At 36.1% G+C, this 18010-nt stretch overlaps 1 protein-coding gene across 1 annotated transcript in view; it reads right to left on the bottom strand.

Moving 5' to 3' along the window:
• LOC150086017 (uncharacterized) overlaps nt 1–18010 on the bottom strand; it is a 210007-nt gene that overhangs the window by 53789 nt on the left and 138208 nt on the right. The window contains exons 8-10 of the mRNA XM_090374773.1: nt 9126–9314; nt 6217–6342; nt 2351–2424 (exon numbers count right to left, since the gene is read on the bottom strand). Coding sequence (XP_090230899.1) covers nt 2351–2424; nt 6217–6342; nt 9126–9314 — 389 coding nt within the window. The remainder of the gene's footprint in view (nt 1–2350; nt 2425–6216; nt 6343–9125; nt 9315–18010) is intronic.

Genomic DNA, 18010 nt, shown 5'->3' with positions numbered 1-18010 from the left:
AAGTACCATGTGAAAGGTGGGAAAAAACACTTTGCAAGAGAAAATCTATTTTGGTTCATTTGAAGATTCTTGTAATTCCGGTACTTACGAAAATGTATTTTCGTAAGTACCGGGTGGTTATAAAATAAGTTCCCTATTCAGGAGACTCTAGTCTCAAAATGATTAGAGTTAATGGTGTGAAAATCATTGGGTATGTCATGTAGGGTATGGGGAAGTAATTTGTAGAAGAAAAAAAATTTGTTAAAATTTCCACCACCAGGGGGAAAACGGCGCTGCACATATGTAAAAGTTATTTATATCAAGACATGCTGCTTACGCAAATGACATCCTGTTAGATAAAAGCAGAAAGGCCAACGCTATGATCAATAACCATTATGGCTCTTTCAAAAAAGGAACGTGTTCTTTTAGTAAAACTGTTCTATCAGAATAATAGTAACGCTAATGCAGCACTACGTGAATATCGGAAACTTAAAGGTTTGCATAAAGGACCTTTGATGTCAGTGGGGCTCCGAAAACTAATAAAGAAATTTTAAGTGACCAGGGAGTTAGGTGCAATTCCATGCAGGGGCCGACCACATATCGGAATGGAGGTAGTGGATGAATTGGTGGTTGCAATGGTCAGAATGTGAAACACTGCCAGTCAGTAGTGCCAGAGGTGTGTCAAGAGACTTGAACCTTCCTTGGTCTATTGTACGTAAAGTGCCTCGAATAATTTTACGCTACTTCCCGTACAAGATTCATGTAGTGCAAGAACTAAAGTCTTGTGATCAGCAACACACAAAATTAACCTATTCTATTATTATATAAGCTTATTCATGAGACATACATGCTAAATAAATGTAATGTAACTCAATAATAGATAAATCATCCTTCACTACAATTACCTTGTTTCTAATATATCACCTTCATTGGATAAGATATACCTTTTCTCTACACAAAACAATAAGAGTCTGTCTTATATAAAAAATAAATAAATAAACGTACGCTTGATATATTTTGATATAGTAATAGAGGCATGTGATGCAAGAAAGCAAGCATATGAGCTTATGTAACATCAGCCGAAAAAAATTCACACAATTCCCTCTAAAAGTTTGTCCAGTTCCTCCTTGAATTTATTTAAACTATCAACTTCCACAATGACAGATGGAAGTTTGTTCCAGCAATTAACCATCCGCTGGCTAAGGGCAAATTTCTTTCCTCAATTTGAATTTATGCCCCTTTAGGTTCGTAATCTGAACAAGTGGAAGAATCCCATAAGAATTCAGCGTGCTCAACCCATTCAAGGCTTTATACACCTCAATCAGATCACCTCACAGGTGCCTAGTCACCAGTCACTGTAATTTGCAGACTTAAGCCTCTCTTGGTAAGAGGATCCCTTCATTCCTCCCAGCAATCTTGTTGCTTTTCTCTGTACATGCTCAAGCAAATCTACATCCTTCCAAAAATAAGCCCTCCAGACCTGTATGCAGTACTCAAGGCGTGGCCTGACCATTGCCTTATACCAGTGGTTTTCAACCTTTTTTTAATATCAGCATCCCTAAGTAATTTATTTTGTTTTGCGGCACCCCTACTCAAAAATTTTCTGCCTGTTAGATCCAATTCTGTGTGTGTGTGTGTGTGTGTGTGTGTGTGTGTGTGTGTGTGTGTGTGTGTGTGTGTGTGTGTGTGTGTGATATTAAAAAATATAGTTATATGATAGTTATTATAATAATATAATTATAAAAATTACATTTCTTAATACAAATTATATATATACTGTATATAATTTTATTCTTTATATAGAGGAACTAAGTAAACATCAATTATAGATCACCACAAAATTAAAAAGATACTGTACACCTTTTTATAATGAAATAAACATAAATTTTTGAAAAAATAAGTTTAAGTAACTTAAAACCATATTACATGGTACCCCTGGAATGTTGTTGCAGCACCCTGCTTGAAAACCACTGCCTTATACAAAGGGATAATCTAGAAAATTTGGGCAGATGGGCTGATAAGTGGCAACTGAAGTTTATCATTGACAAATGCATATGATGCTTCATACATTACCATAAAACAAATACTAAACCAATTTAAATAAACTTTACTATTACTTTAAGAAATCACATTTATGAATACTGCAAGTCAAAATAAACCAAATGAAACTAATGTACAAAATCAATCCTTTACGTGTTCTTATTTCTAATGAGAAAGAAAATGTTTCCAATAAAAAAGAATGTGAGGCTACAATGACAGAACAAGACTTCATTAAAGAGAGAGTCTATATTTTGAATAGTTACTTTTTTTTCCCCTTATAAAAAAACTTATCCAGTGGTCACTGTTAATTCTTTCAATAAAGCGGCCTTACCTGCATAAAATCTCCATACAGTGCAGACAGTGTACCAAATGAAACTGCAATCTGAAGTGTGTACAGTAGAAATGCTAAAAATTATAAAATATTTTAACTCATTCGCTATTACTTACACTCGACTGACTCAAAAAATATGCATAAATAATCTTTATTACTAATTAGTGGTGCAATACTTGTAACAACTGATTACTAAATAAGTTTTGATCAACATTGCAACAGGCCAGGAGCATTACAATATTGATAATGAAATTATAAATTATAATTACACTGCAGCAGTCAGAAGATAGGAAAAGGGGAAAAGCTTACCATTATTGGGTGGATGGTCATGCATATACAGAATAATTCAAAAGTAGTCAAACATTTTAAAATTCCATAACTGATTTATATATTTTTTTTTTTGTTTGAGACAAAATCAAATAAAGTGTTTGGTACCTGAAAACTTAAGTTTCTCTTATACAATTACTGATCCTCCACCAGTGATGAGACATCCCACCCACAGTTTATTTCCATCCACTTTCACTACAGCATATCAGGTGTGACACTATTGGGCCACTTAATGTCTATGTGTTAACTAATTATGACCCTCCTCAGGTTGCAGACAAATTGAATGGGTATTTTGCATCTACATTCACACAAGAAATTCTTTTCAGAAGGGGATGCCAGAAGTTTATGAAACTCTAATGAGGAGCTAAATGATTTTGTGACTGAAAGGAAAGTGGAGGAGAAATTGTTGAGGATGGACATAAAAAAGGCACCTGGGGTGGATAGAATCTATCCAATTATATTAAGGGAGACAATAAAAGGAGGTAAGCAAACCCTTAGCCATAATTATGAGAGCATCCTTGAATTCAGGGGGAGGTCCCTATAGACTGGAGATGTGCGAATATATCCCCAACTCAGAAAGGGAGATTAAAAAGTGACATGAGTAATTACAGACCTATTAACTTAACATTTGTTCCAGGAAAAATAATGGAATAACTGGTTAAAGAAGATTAAAGAAGTAATACAGGACCATTTGGATAAGCATGCAATTATACTGCAATCACAGCATGGATTTGTCAAGGGGATGTCTTGTCTAACAAATCTGATAGATTACTATGATGCAGTGACCAAGAAACTGAATGCAAAAAAGAATTTTGACATCATATACTTGGATTTCAGAAAAGCTTTTAATACTGTTGCACATAAAAGACTGCTGTACAAACTGGAGCAATGTGCCATTAAGGGCAAGTTACTGCTATGGATAGATTAAAGAATGGTTAAGTGGAAGAAGATGGAGTGGTTATCAATGGGCATTGCTCTTTGCAGACTAACGTTATCAGTGGAGTTTCTCAGGGTTCAGTGCTGGATCCACTGCAGTTTTCAGTATTTCTCAATGATATTTATGATGGTATATCAGGCTAAATGTCTAAAGTTTGCAGATGATACAAAGGTTGGCAAGGTGGTTAACAGTCATCAGAGTGGGCTACTGCTACAAAATCTAAGAAAACTGGGTCAATGGGCTTGGGCAATGGGTAGCAGTACCCCTAGAATAACTTATCTACTATGTGGCGTCAGGGTAGTGGAGTAGTAGTTATTATCTACTACTCCACTACCCTGAGTAGTAGATAATAACGTATCTACTACTCAGGGTAGTGGAGGATGAAAAAGACCTGGGGGTAATTGTGCAGTCAGACATGAAATTCTCTGAGCAGTACAGACATGCTGCCAGGACAGCTCACAGGGTTTTGTTGATGATATACAGAAACACTGCTAGCAGGGATAAGGAGGTGATTATCCCTTTATATAAGGCCTGGGTTAGGCCACATCTTGAATACTGTATACAGGTCTCACTTTAGGAAGGATGTAAATCTACCAGAATGGATGCAGAGAAGGGCAACCAGATTGGTGAAGGGAACAAAAGGGTGCTCTTACCTAGAAAGGCTTCATTTCTGCAATTTGAAGTGTCTCAAGACCAAGATAGATCTGATTGCGGTGTTTAAAGCCTTAACTGGATTGAGTAAGCTAAATGTTAATGGCATTCTTCCACTTGCTGAGACTACACACATGTAAAAGTAAAGTGCAGCCATTATCAACCCACTGCAGGATGGAAGCCTCCTCAACAATTCATGCTGAGGGAAATGGACCATAATCTGCCACGCTGGTCCAGTGCGGGTTGGCAGATTGACCGTATTCAGCAGTCAGGGGCTTGAACCCCAGTCTACTCAAAGAGCGTGTGCTACTGCACTCCCGCTCCTGCCCACTCGGCTACGGAGGCCAGTGGGCATAAATTCAAGTTGAGGAACGATGGTTGCAGGATAGATGTATGGAAGGTTGCCTTCAGCCAGGGTTGATTGTTGGAACAGGCTTCTATCTGTTGTTGTTGTGGGAAGTGTATGGGTTGAATAAATTCAAGGGAGAAGTATACAAATTCTTGGGAGTTATGGATGGGTGAACAAATTTTTTTTTTTTTTTTTGGCTGATGCTATATAAGCTTGCTTTCTTGCATCATTTGCATCTGCTACTACTGGAAACAGAATCTTTGATCCTGATTTTTTTAAGTCTAAAAATATGTTGCAATTGGTGATTTTAACACAGCATTCAAAAATCCCTGTAGAAATAAATTCAAAGATATGAGGTCTGGAGAACAAAGTGGCCAACCAGTTGATCATCTATCTTGAACAATGCAGTCAGAATGTCATAAATTTTAATGGACCTCAGGTGTTCCATCTTGCTGAAACACATTTTCCTTTGGATCGTCTTGATAAATTTTTTTACTTGTTTTTTGGGACTCTGTGCATATTATTCACACAGAAGTTTTGGGAAAATAAAGCACAATCAATTCAGTCCAGTACTTCAAAGCATTGGATAGGCTCAAAAAATAAAATAAATAAAATAAAAATGTACTAGGTGGTCCTAGCCAACCTTTGACACCTCATAACAGAAAATGTAGAGAATATAAGGTACAATATTATACAAATAAACAGAGAATGATGTGCACACAAACAGTAATATCCTAACAAGTCCTCTTCAGAGCTGAAAATCCTAGCAGTCATTGAACATTCACAGATAACACATAACCTCTCCTTAAAAATTAATCAAACCATTTCAAACAATTCGCTTTTAATGCAATAGCAGAAATAAATTATCATTCCTCCTGTAGTCCATATTTGGGACCAAATGTTCCCAAAGGTTAAAGAACATACCTAAGGCAACAGGTATGACTTCAAGGAGTGTTAGGATAAGACTTCAAGATAGAACTTCAAGGAGAGTGTTAGGAAAGAAGCATTCTGCATGCCTATACCGAAGTAATTCCTCCCATTAGTATGTAAATCAATGAGTACATTATTGATAAATGTTAAATATCTATCAGAACTGATTATTAAAGGTTCCAATCTATCAGTACAAAGTTTCATATGAAAAAAATTTTTAGCTAAAAGCTTTAAGTTTTGTGACAGTTACTAATCCAAATCATAGTTTAGCTGCATATAAATAAGAGGTGAGTTTTGCAAATATATGCAGCATAACTATGGATTTGGAAAAAATCATATTTAACACTATAGCCAATCCATTATTCATAGTTAACAATTCAGAAGAAAAGTAATGCTATGGAATAAAGCTTGGAGCAAGCTGACGTAACACAAATTAAGCAAAATGAATATTATATGGATGTGATATAGAAATGCAAACATATTAATAGAATAAAAAAAAAAGGACAGCTACAAACATAAATTGATCTTTTACTTTCACTTATAGTAGTTAAAAGTGATGATATTTTGGAAGATTAAAAATATTCCGCATTTACAATATCACAAATGTTGAAAAAAAAGTTCATCCTTTTCTTACATTGTAAAAGGTAAATAAGAGGCAAATAAGTAACTTACACATAAGGGCACCCGATGAGATGCCTTTTCCACTTTTTACATTTTCATGCAATAGCACCCCACCATACCAAAGTACTAATGAAACAGCTCCATTAAAACAAATGCCAAAAAGAAGTTCAAAACATCCTATAAAAAGAAACAGAATAAAATTATGTACAGTTATTAAAGTTATCTTTGAATAAAAAAACCATTTGGTAATATAAAATCACAGCATAGCTGGAAAATTCTAAATTCACCTTGATGTCTAAACTTAAGGAACAACCCTAAACAAATACAAATATCAATTCTATTTGGTTTAACATTTTCTGTACATAATTAATTCTTCACTTTTGACTTACTACCAACAAAAAATTGCATTATTCTATATGTTATTGCAAATCTTTCTATGCAAGCCATTTTTGCCCTTAGAGATATACATATCTCAAACTATACTTTACACATTGGGAAAAATATGATTTTGCTAAAATATTCTAACTTCCATGTTATGCATTAAAATAACGTTACAGTAAAATCTTATTTTTTCACAATATCATTTTAATGTAAAAATATATTTTTATGAAATAAAAGTGACTGGTTGGTAAAAAAAAGATTTCAACTTGAAAATTAAACTTGTTTTCTTAATTTTTTTTTCTTTAAATTATGACAGTTTCATAATGGCAATTTTTGTTGCAAGACTTATAGCAATTTATTCACTATAATTTTTATTAGGATTCTATGTACATTGAAATCAAATGCAGTTATGTCTATGCAGATCAAATGTAGTCAGTTCATTTCAGAAATGTATGTATTTCTGTCTGTCTGTCTGTCTCTCTCTCTCTCTCTTTCTCTTTCTCTTTCTCTCTCTCTCTCTCTCTCTCTCTCACACACACACACACACACACACACACACACACACACACACACACACACACACACACACACACACACACACACACACATCCATTTTTTTTCACAATGTTAATAAATCATCACCCTCACTGTTTCAACCTAAGGTTGGGTCAGGTGAGTCAAAACCTTCCATCCTCCGAGATCTTGTCTTCTATCATTCTCTCCCACTCAGTTCCCTGTTTCCACATCTCTAATCTGATCTTTCCATCTCTTCCTGGGTCTTCCTCTCGGCCTCTTCTTGTCCATTTTCATCTCAAACATTCTTCTTGGTAATCTGTTCAAGTTCATTCTTTTCATGTCCAAACCATCGCAAACATGATGTAACCATCTTCTCCCTAAGACTTTATTCCTAAATTCATTCTTATGTCAGTATTTCTTATTTTATCTCTTCTAGTTTTAGCTAGCATAGTACTTAGCACCTTCATTTTCATTGCTTGAATTCTGCTAGAATCATTTTTATTCATTCACCACATATCAACAGCATAGGTCAAAAATAGGGACCAAATATGCCCTATTTATCAGATTTTTACACTTCATTGGAACTTCCCTAGCCCATAACAGGCTATTAACATTACAAAAGAAACTCTGACTAGCTGCTATTCTCCTAGTTATTGCCTTGCAGAGCCTTGCAGCTCTGTCATTTATTAATTACCTAGTTATTTCCATATCTAAGTTGCCATCCTTCGTTAATAAACTTTGTTAATAAACAGGCCACACCTTGAGTATTGTATACAGGTCTGGAGGCCTCATTTCAAGAAGGATGTAGAGCTGATGGAACGAGTACAGAGAACGGCAACAAGATTAGTGAATGGAACAAAGGGGTACTCTTACGAAGAAAGGCTTAAGTTTTGCAAATTACAGTGTCTGGAGACTAGGCACCAGCGAGGTGATCTGATAGAGGTGTATAAAGCCTTGAATGGTTTGAGCATGCTCAATGCTGATGGGATTCTTCCTCTTGCTCAGAATAATCACCTGAGAGGGCATAAATTCAAATTGAGGAAAGAAAGATGTAGGATAGACGTGCGGAAATTTGCCTTTAGCCAGCAGGTAGTTGGTTGGTGGAACAGACTTCCATCCCTTGTCGTGGAAGTTGATAGCCTAAATAAATTTAAGGCTCAGCTGGACAGGTATTTCGAACAAACAGAGGGGTGAAGTGGGTGTTTTTTTTTTTTTTTTTTGGCTGATGCTGCGTAAGCTTGCTTTCTTGCATCATATGCCTCTACTAATGCTAACTCCCTAAGTACTTAAAGTTATACACCACTTCCAACATTTCCTTCCCCAATTTTACACCTTTTACACTTACCTCTCCCCCTGCCTCTATCCATCACTATCTCTTTGCTTTTCTGGCCACTTATCTTTAGACCATGGTCACTAACTACTCTTGCCCAATGTATTAGTTTCTCTTGAAATTTTTTTTCCTTGTTTGCCAAAGGACAACATCATCTGCAAACACTGCTGTTCCACTTTTTATCATCCACTGCTGCAAGGATGTTGTCCATGACAATAATAAGAAGTAATGGTGTAATAGCCTGTCAAAGTCCACTGGACAATGAAAACCAATCTGAATCCCCAATTTTGGCTTCACGTTTGCCTAAACCATTGAGACAAATGGTTTTGAAAGTAAAGTCCTATTCAGAGAATTTTGGAAGGACTTTTATCTACCTTGAAGGGAAAAATGTTGATGAAGTGGCCCATTCAAATTTGAATGGGGTGGGCAGGCGGGTGGGTTGGTGTGTGTGTGTTGTGCTGTTGTTCTATAAAGACCTTCAGTTATAATAGCAAAAAGTTGATGAAGAATGTGAGGTGCAAACTGCTGAAATGGCTGCTTCTTATATAAGGCCTTGACAGCCAGAGTAACTAGTGTTTCACAATGCTGTTGGAACATCACAACTGCAACAACCAAACAGCACTGACTTTAAATTCTTTTCCATAAAATAGTGTGTGTATTAAAAATATATTAATGCTTGAAAATAGTTCCACTTAATTGCATAAAATTATTACTTGGGCATAAAAAATTTTACCTTGAGCTTGGGCTAATTTTTTACCAAAACCATAACTATTGTCAATATCCTTATTATATATTTGTGCAGCTTTACTCTCTCCATTAAAACTACGCACAGTTCTAATACTAGAAATGTTTTCTTCTGCTGTTGCACTTGCTTGTGCCAAGGAATCTTGAAAGCTTTTTCTTACTCTCTGGACGTAAGTACCTAAAATTAGAAAATAAAAAGGTAAATATTTATAGGCAAGAGTGCATGAAATGCTAAGCAACAGTTCAATTAGCTACATCAAATAACATTTTTAAAAATATTAATAAAAATAATAAAGGCTTTTTTTTTTTTTTTTTGTTTACAAAGCTTTCCTCTTTGGAAAGCAAAAATTACCTAAAAGAACTGCATAATATTTATCAAATTTAACATGCACTCCACATGGAAGTGCATGTTACCAATGGTTAATCTTACTGAAAAGAAAATGCAAACTCTAGACACTGAAGATATTTTTGGAACCTTTATTCTCAACTAATGCTAATCAACTTAGCAAAAAAAAGTGTAAAAGTTACTACATTCAGTTAAATCACATGGTGATCAGCATACATCAAATCTCCAAAGTCTGATAAATTCAACTGGTAAGCATGAGAGAGTTCTTTCAGGAATTTGCTGTTTAAAAATATAGTCAGAGTTTTCTTTGTAATACCAAATACCCAATGTTTGTAACCATTCTAAATACTTCCCCATCACAACCCTGTCAATGATAATAAGAATAATAATAGCATTCTTTACTGTGTTAATTGTCTGGCGGCACCAGGGGCTTCTTCCATCGCCACCAACCCAAAGCATTCTGTACTGTGGGTTGTGTCCATTTTGTTTTCAATGCTGACAATTTCATTTCTGAATAGGAGGTACTAAAACTTAAATTGTGAAAGTAAGCACTTTAAATAAAAATTAATGTTGTACTTCCAAAACACACAAAAGAACAATCTGCCTAATACCAACATAAAATACAAGGTCTGATGAAAAGCTCAAAATTTATTTTTCTAATTAAAAAAAAATTAGGGTACATTAATAAATTATATTTTATAAGCCACCACCTTCTGCATAGTTTCATCTTGATGATATGAGCATCTCAATATTTCTGCCTCTTTTGGATGCCTTCAAATGACAGCAAAACAGCTGCTCTAATGATATTCCAATTTTCCAACAGAACGTGACAGCAGAAATCAACTCAAGTGAACTCAACTAAGTGAGCCAGTTCAGTTCTGCTGATGCATTCTGTTGGACAGCTAGAGCTGGGTCGCCAAATATTTTCCTTTCAGCTTGGTTTTGAATTTAGGGAAGAGAAAACAAAAATCACATAGGACAAGGTCAGGTGAATATGGAGGATGGAGTATTACAGGTTGTTGTTATTGTTTTGGTTTTTAGGAGCATTAGCAACTAAGGCCATATTGCTCCGGGGATATGTGGTGGTCATTCCTTGACCTTTCCACATCCTCCGTATTTGGCGGTCACGGGCTCGAACCCCAGTCTAATCAAGAAGCGTGTGCTACACACTGCTGCTCCTGCCCACCTGGCTACGGAGGCGCCGAATATTACAGGAATATATTCATATGATGCAAGAAAGCAAACTTATGCAGCATCAGCCAAAAAAAACACTCCCATTTCACAACTCCATTCGTTCCAAATACGTCTCCAGCTCAGCCTTAAATTTATTTAGGCTATTAACTTCCGCAACAAAGGATGGAAGTCTGTCCCACCAACCAACTACCCGCTGGTTAAAGGCAAACTTCCGCTCATCTATCCTACAACCATCTTTACTCAATTTGAATTTATGCCCTCTCAGCTGATTATTCTGAGCAAGAGGCAGAATTCCATCAGCATTGAGCATGCTCAAACCATTCAAGGCTTTATATACCTCAATCAGATCACCTCGCAGGTTCCTAGTTTCCGACACTGTAATTTGCAAAACCTAAGCCTTTCTTCATAAGAGCAATCCTTTGTTCAATTCACTAATCTTGTTGCCCTTCTCTGTACTCATTCCAACAGCAGCTCTACATCCTTCTTAAAATGAGGCCTCCAGACCTGTATACAGTACTCATATGTGGCCTGACCATTGCCTTATACAAGGGGATAATCACCTCCTTATCCCTGGTAGAAAAATTCCTGTATATCATTGACAAGACACCATGAGCTACTCTTGCAGACAGTCTGCACTGTTCAGAAAACTTCATATCTGCCTGCACAATTACCCCAGGTCCTTTTCGTTCTCTACCACTGTCAGTGTAGTTCCACAGAGTTGATATGTTATTCTGGGGTTACTGCTTCCCATATGTAGTACTTTACATTTGTCAAAGTTAAAACTTCATTTGCCACCTCTCAGACCATCTGCTCAACTTTTCTAGATCCTGTTGCAGCAGCGCACCGTCATTAATGTCCTTAACACCCTGCCAACCTATGTATTGTCTGCAAACTTGGACATTAAGCCCCTTATACCATCATCAATATCATTTATAAATACAGAAAAGAACCATGTACCAGACACTGAACCCTGAGGGACTCCACTAATAACATTAATCCACGATGAGCAGTGTCCATTGATTACCACTCACTGTCTTCTCCCCCTCAACCATCCCTTTATCCATAGCAGCAATTTGCTTCCAATGCCACACTGCTCCAATTTGTTCAGCAGTCTTCCATGTGCAACAGTATCAAAAGCCTTTCTAAGATCCAAATATATGATATCAAAGTTATTCCTTGCATCCAGTTCCTTTGTGACCACATCATAGAATCCAATCAAATTGGTCAAGCAAGACTTTCCCTTGACAAAACCATGTTGTGTCCGAGCTATAACTGAAGTCTTGTCTAGATGATACTGCAGTGCTTCTTTAACAAGTGCCTCCATTAATTTTCCTGGAACAGAAGTTAAACTAATAGGTCTATAATTACTTGTATCACCTTTTGATCCTCCTTTATGAACTGGGGTCACATTTGCACATCTCCAGTCCATGGGTACCTCCCCCGAGTCCAAGGAAGCTCTCATAATTATGGCTAAGGATTTGCTTACTTCCTTTGCTGCCTCCTTTAATTTAACTGGATAGATCCCATCCACCCCTGGTGCCTTTTTTATGTTTATCTTCAACAATTTCTCCTCCACTTTCCTCTCAGTTATTACAAAATCATCTAGCTCGCTGCAAGAGTTTAACTCACCTCTGGCATTCCCCTCCCTGAATAACTCCTCATGTGTGAATGTAGATGCAAAATACTCATTTAGTTTGTTAACCACCTTAGCAGGATCATCAACAGTTGAACCATCAATATCCAGTGGACCAATCTGATTCATCCCTTTCCTTCTAGAGTTTACATAGGTAAAGAACTCTTTGCTTTTTTCTTTGCACCCTTTGCCAAAGATCTCTCATAATCTGCCTTTGTCTGCCTAATCACCTTTGTGACTTGGTTACAGGCCAGCTTATATCTATCATAGGCTTCCATGTCACCCATTAATTTATATGTATCCCATGCATTTTTCTTCTCTGCCATATGTCTCATTAGTTCATCTGACATCCATTTAGGCCTAAACCTTGAACAATATTTTTCAGTTGGTATGTAAAGCCCAGTAGCTTCCAAGATAAATTCTTTGAATGCTTCCCATTCTGAATTTGCTGTCCGTAACACCATCTGTTGGTTCCACCATATAGAATTGAAATACTGTCTCAGACCACCGTAGTCGCCTTTACAAAAGCAAAAACCCTTCCCATTATCCCTGACGGTAGTTACCTGTCTGAGTAAATCCCACTTCAGCACACTATGATCACTGCCACCCAGTGGTTCTTTTATCTGCAGCAGATTCTTAATGCATGATTATGTTGTTTTGGGGACCGGAGATGCAGTGTCTGCAGGAGCATTATCATGGTGATAAAACCATCCACCATTTCTAAACAGCTAGTGGCATTTTTTTTTCACTATTTCTCTCAATTGAATCAGCACTTCTTTATAATAGGCTTATTATCTGAATATTCTGTATAAATTCATAACAAATGATGTCTTGAATGCTGTAAAAACAAAAAACATTGTTTTCACATTTGACTCAACCTGTCATGGTTTTTCTGGATGGGAAATGTTGGTGACTTCCAGCAGGATGAATGGAATTTTTTTTTTTTCGGGTATAGTTGTACACCAATCTTTCACCGCTGGTAATAATGCAACTGATGAAATTAGAGTCCATTTCCATCCTTCTTTTCAGCTTTGTGCACAGTTTGATGGTGAATCTTATGGGCATTATTCAACAACCTTGGAAGAAACTTTGCTGATACTCAATGCATACCAAGCTTTTCGGTTAAACTGCCTAGCATGATCCAAAGGAGCTTCCCAGAGCATCAACAATTTTTCACATAGTTAATTGTTACTGTTTGAAGTTGACTTGAACACCGGACATCTTCATCAGATTCTCGGCCATTTTCAAAATGTTTCAGCCATTGATAAATAACAGTTCAAGTTGTTTCTCATCCATTGAAAAACAACTTACTTAAACAGATGTTAATAACTGCACCACCAAATGCAATTCTTAACATCTGGAGGATTTAACTTTCTTCATGCAATACTTGATGCAAGTTTCATCACCATATTCTTTATGACTGTGATTGAAGCCCAAGACACATCTGAACATCAACATGCACTGCTCGTTACCAGTTTGATAGAGTGGGAAGTGACTCAAACCAGTAATGTGGTGACCTCTCCCTCAAACTTACTCTTCATCATTGTCCTCTACCTCCACTGCTTCCATTGTAATAAATAGTCTTAGGACTTTCTGAGCAGGCCTTGCATGTTATTAACATCCTGTATGTTAATGACATGCAAATATTATTACCTTGGGTTATATTTTTGACTAATGATTCCTTATTATAAGAACTAAATACCTTTAAAAAGCTGTTCTTCTTCATCTTCGTGGCAACTATACAAGATATAGTAGTGATACAAATATTGGCTTAAAACTCATTTTGCTTATATTCTTTTGCAACCACTTTCCCGCCCTAAATTTATCTCTTCACTTAAGGTGTTACTTAAACAATTTCACGAAACTTGTCCAGCTTCTAGTATGTGGTTGTTTGTAAATAAAACAAATACATATTAATGGCCTATACCAGTGTCATGCAACAAACTTATTTTGCTCGCAACACCCTTTATTAAATATAAAATTGATGCAACCCCTCAATGTAAACCCTGAGGGAGGATGACCAGATTTTTAGAGAAGAAAAATGGCATTTTATAAATTATGTAGTAGAAAATTTTATTTGAGTACTGAGAAAGGAATAAAAAAATTGCTTTCTTTTTAATTTGCACATTAAAATAATTGTTAAAAAAAATTTAATTGAATACAGCAAAAACAGATCAAATTCTTATTCTTCAATTAAGATTACAAAACAATTAATGAGAAGGATGAGCCTGGATATATAATATATAATGAAATTAGATATTATATTTTAATTTCAATATTTCAAATTGCTGATCTCGTGTCATCTTCTGGATCAAGTCTGGAACGCTGTTTTGTTTTTATAGCTGTTAATTTTGAGAAAAAAAAACCTCACATAAATATGTAGACCCGAAAGGTAGCAATGTTTGTATCACCATTTTCGATAATTCTGGATACTCGTCTCGAAAAGAAAGCCAAAATTTTTCACAAGTTGTAGACTTGAAACGAGCATGTAATGCTTTGTCAGACGACAGGTCAATAAGATCTTCCTTTAGCTCAATGGTAATTTTGGAACATGAATAAATTTCAAAAGCAAAGGGATCACAAATCCAATACAACTTTTTTTTCTGGAGATACATTAAATCATTTAGAAAAATTCTTAATTAGCATTGTTATGTGGGTGGCAATGATATCTCTAAATGGTATAATGTCAATATTATTGCTATTAACAAAATCAGAAAAGCATGGGAACATGTCAGTATTATTACGCTCAAATTCAGTTTTCCACAGGTTAAGTTTATTTTTGAAAGCTTCTATTTTATCACTGAGTATTAATATATTTGTTCCCTGTCCTTAGAGGCTTAAATTTAAATCATTAAGTTTTTGAAATAAATCAAAAAATTAGCTAAGTTTTCCAAGCCATTTTTGATTTGTATTTGTAAACAATTGAGCAAGGTTCTGATCTGTATCTGATAAAAACAATAATACTTCATGTTTGAAGCCATGAAGGATCCCATTTCATGAAAAAGTATAGTGAAAAGTCTGCTATTTAAGCTTCCACTTTCAATAAAGTTGATAACACTTACTGCATCTTTCAAAACTTCATGCAAATCAATTTGCATTTTCTTTGCTACTAATGCTTCTCTGTGTATAATGCAATGATTAAAAACTATATTTGAAGCAACTTACTTTACTTTGCTTTTTAAACCTTTATTTTCTCCTGTTAAGGCAGCCATCAGTACAAATCGCAACACAGTTGTTCCATGTTAGATCATTTGTTTGAAAGAAAATATTTAAACCATCAAAAATGTTCTGGCCGGTTGTTATTCCTTCCAAAGCTTTGCAAAATGTAAAGTCCATTGGAAAATCCTCCAAAATATCCCCCGTGTAGCAGTATCCGACATATACAATAAGTTGAGCAAGGTTTAAAATATCTGTGGATTCATCTAACTGTATTGCAAAAACTGGACTTTCTCTCAATCGATGGAATAAATTGTAATACACCGCGAGACTGTGTCTCTAGATAGAGGAATGGTATTTTATTATTTAAATCATTGCTGTACTTATCTCCATGCATATCTGAAATAATTTTTATTGCAGCAGGGAGAATGCATCAAATTACAAAGCAGAATAAAGCTTGTGTGCAACCCTTGCTATATACATTTACTGCTATTGCACATTCACACCTCTGGCCTTTACGCAATACAGTACAGGCAATTTAAGAATTTGTGCTGCTGTAGGAAGCATGAAATAAGGGCTAAAGAGATTACCTCTCAGTACTACTCAGCGTTGGAGTAGTACTGAAAAGTATTAATACATACTGAGAAGTCACACTAGTCAGCTGTTTTCTTTGTGCCTATAGCTATTGATAAATTATGGTGTATCCCCGATGAGGTAGGCAGTAGGGTTCATTTGTATCTCAGACAGTTCAAGTAGCAAGGGCTTTACACCTACAGTATTGAAAAAGTAATTTTAACAACAGGTTTTTAGCTTTTATGTACACCAAAAATAAATTTATTTAAAAATTTCTGCGACCCCTTTAATTTATCTGCCGACCCCTCTGGGGGGGGTCACGCACATCACAGTTTGCGCACCACTGGCCTATACGAAGAATATGCTAAACTATGATCTTCAGCATGATTATCCATCCACATGGTATTAACTTTACTCCAAATATATATATTTTTTTTAAAATATACCCACTCCGTTGAAGCCTGCACTGCATAACTGCCCATCCATGCCTCATGGAAAAGAACTTGGTTAGAATCCCATCATGATGGGAGGAATTTTTATGAGTAGATACATGGTTTCCTTCTCTCTCTCTCTCTCCCAATGGGTAACTAGGTTTTTTTTTTTATTTTATTTTATTTTTTAATGAAGCAAACAATGCAAACTACCAATACAATATATGCAATTTATAGCCACTTTAGTTGTTTAGTACAAAAATATACACTCTTTTAAGATTTCAAAATATAAGAGCTATGAAGCCCAATTCTTCCAACTTTATATAATATTGTTTAAATGTAGCTTATTAGCAGTGGCATAGAATGTAAGAAAGCAAGCTTATGCAGCATCATCCAAAAAAAAGCCCTCCAATTTCATCCTTCCATTCGTTCCAAATGCCTGTCCAGCTCAGCCATAATTTTATTTAGGCTATTAGCTTCCACAACAAAAGACGGAAGCCTGTTCCACCAATCAACTACCCACTGGCTAAAGAAAAATTGCCATACATCTTTTCTAGAACTATCTTTCCTCAATTTGAAACTGTGACCCCTCAGGTTCTTAGCCTGAGCAAGACGAAGAATTCCATCAGCATTCAGCTTGCTCAAACCATTCAAAGCCTTATACACCTCAATTAGATAACCTCGCAGATGCCTACTCTCCAGGTGATGCAATTTGCAGAACTTAAGCCTTTCTTGGTAAGAGGTAAGAGCACTACCTCACCAATCTTGTTGCTCTTCTTTGTACTCGTTCTAGCAACTCTACATTCTTCCTAAAAGGCCTCCAGACCTGTACACAATACTCTTGGTGTAGCCTGACCACTGCTTTGTATAACGGGATTATCACCTGCCTGTCCCTGCTAGCAAAATTCCTATATATCATTGACAAGACTCCACGACCTGCCCTAGCAGCCCATTTGCACTGCTGAGCGAACTTCATATTTGGCTGTACAATTACCTTTCACTTCTCTGAGTGTAGTACCACCCAGTTGGTACGTTTCTCGTCGGTTATTGCTACTTTGCATTTGTCAATGTTAAACTCCAGTTGCCACTTCTCAGCCCATTTTCCCACCTTATCTGGATCCAGGTAGGAGTAGCATACTGTCATTACTGTCGTTAACAACCCTGCCAACCTTTGTGTCACCTGCAGATTTGGACATAAACCTGATATACCTTCATCAACATCATTGATAAATATACAAAACAACAATGGCCCAACACCGAACCCTGGAGAACTCCACTAATAACATTTGTCCACGAAGAGCAGTGTCCATTGATTTCCACTCTCTGTTGTTTCCCACTCAACCATCACTCTATCCATTGTAGCAGCTTATCCTTGATGCCATACATCTCCAATTTGTACAGCAGTCTTCCATGTGCAACAGTATCAAAAGCTTTCTTGAAATCCAAGTATATGATATCAAAATTATTTTTGGCATTCAGTTCCTTTGTGACCACATCATAGTAAGCAATCAAATTGGTCAGACAAGACCTCCCTTTAACAA

This window comes from Mastigoproctus giganteus, chromosome 5 (genome assembly GCF_048544385.1).
Source record: "Mastigoproctus giganteus isolate SK-2022 chromosome 5, ASM4854438v1, whole genome shotgun sequence".
NCBI lineage: Eukaryota > Metazoa > Arthropoda > Arachnida > Uropygi > Thelyphonidae > Mastigoproctus > Mastigoproctus giganteus.
The sequence above is the reverse complement of the archived record's forward strand: the minus strand, read 5'-3'. Positions and strand labels throughout refer to the sequence as shown.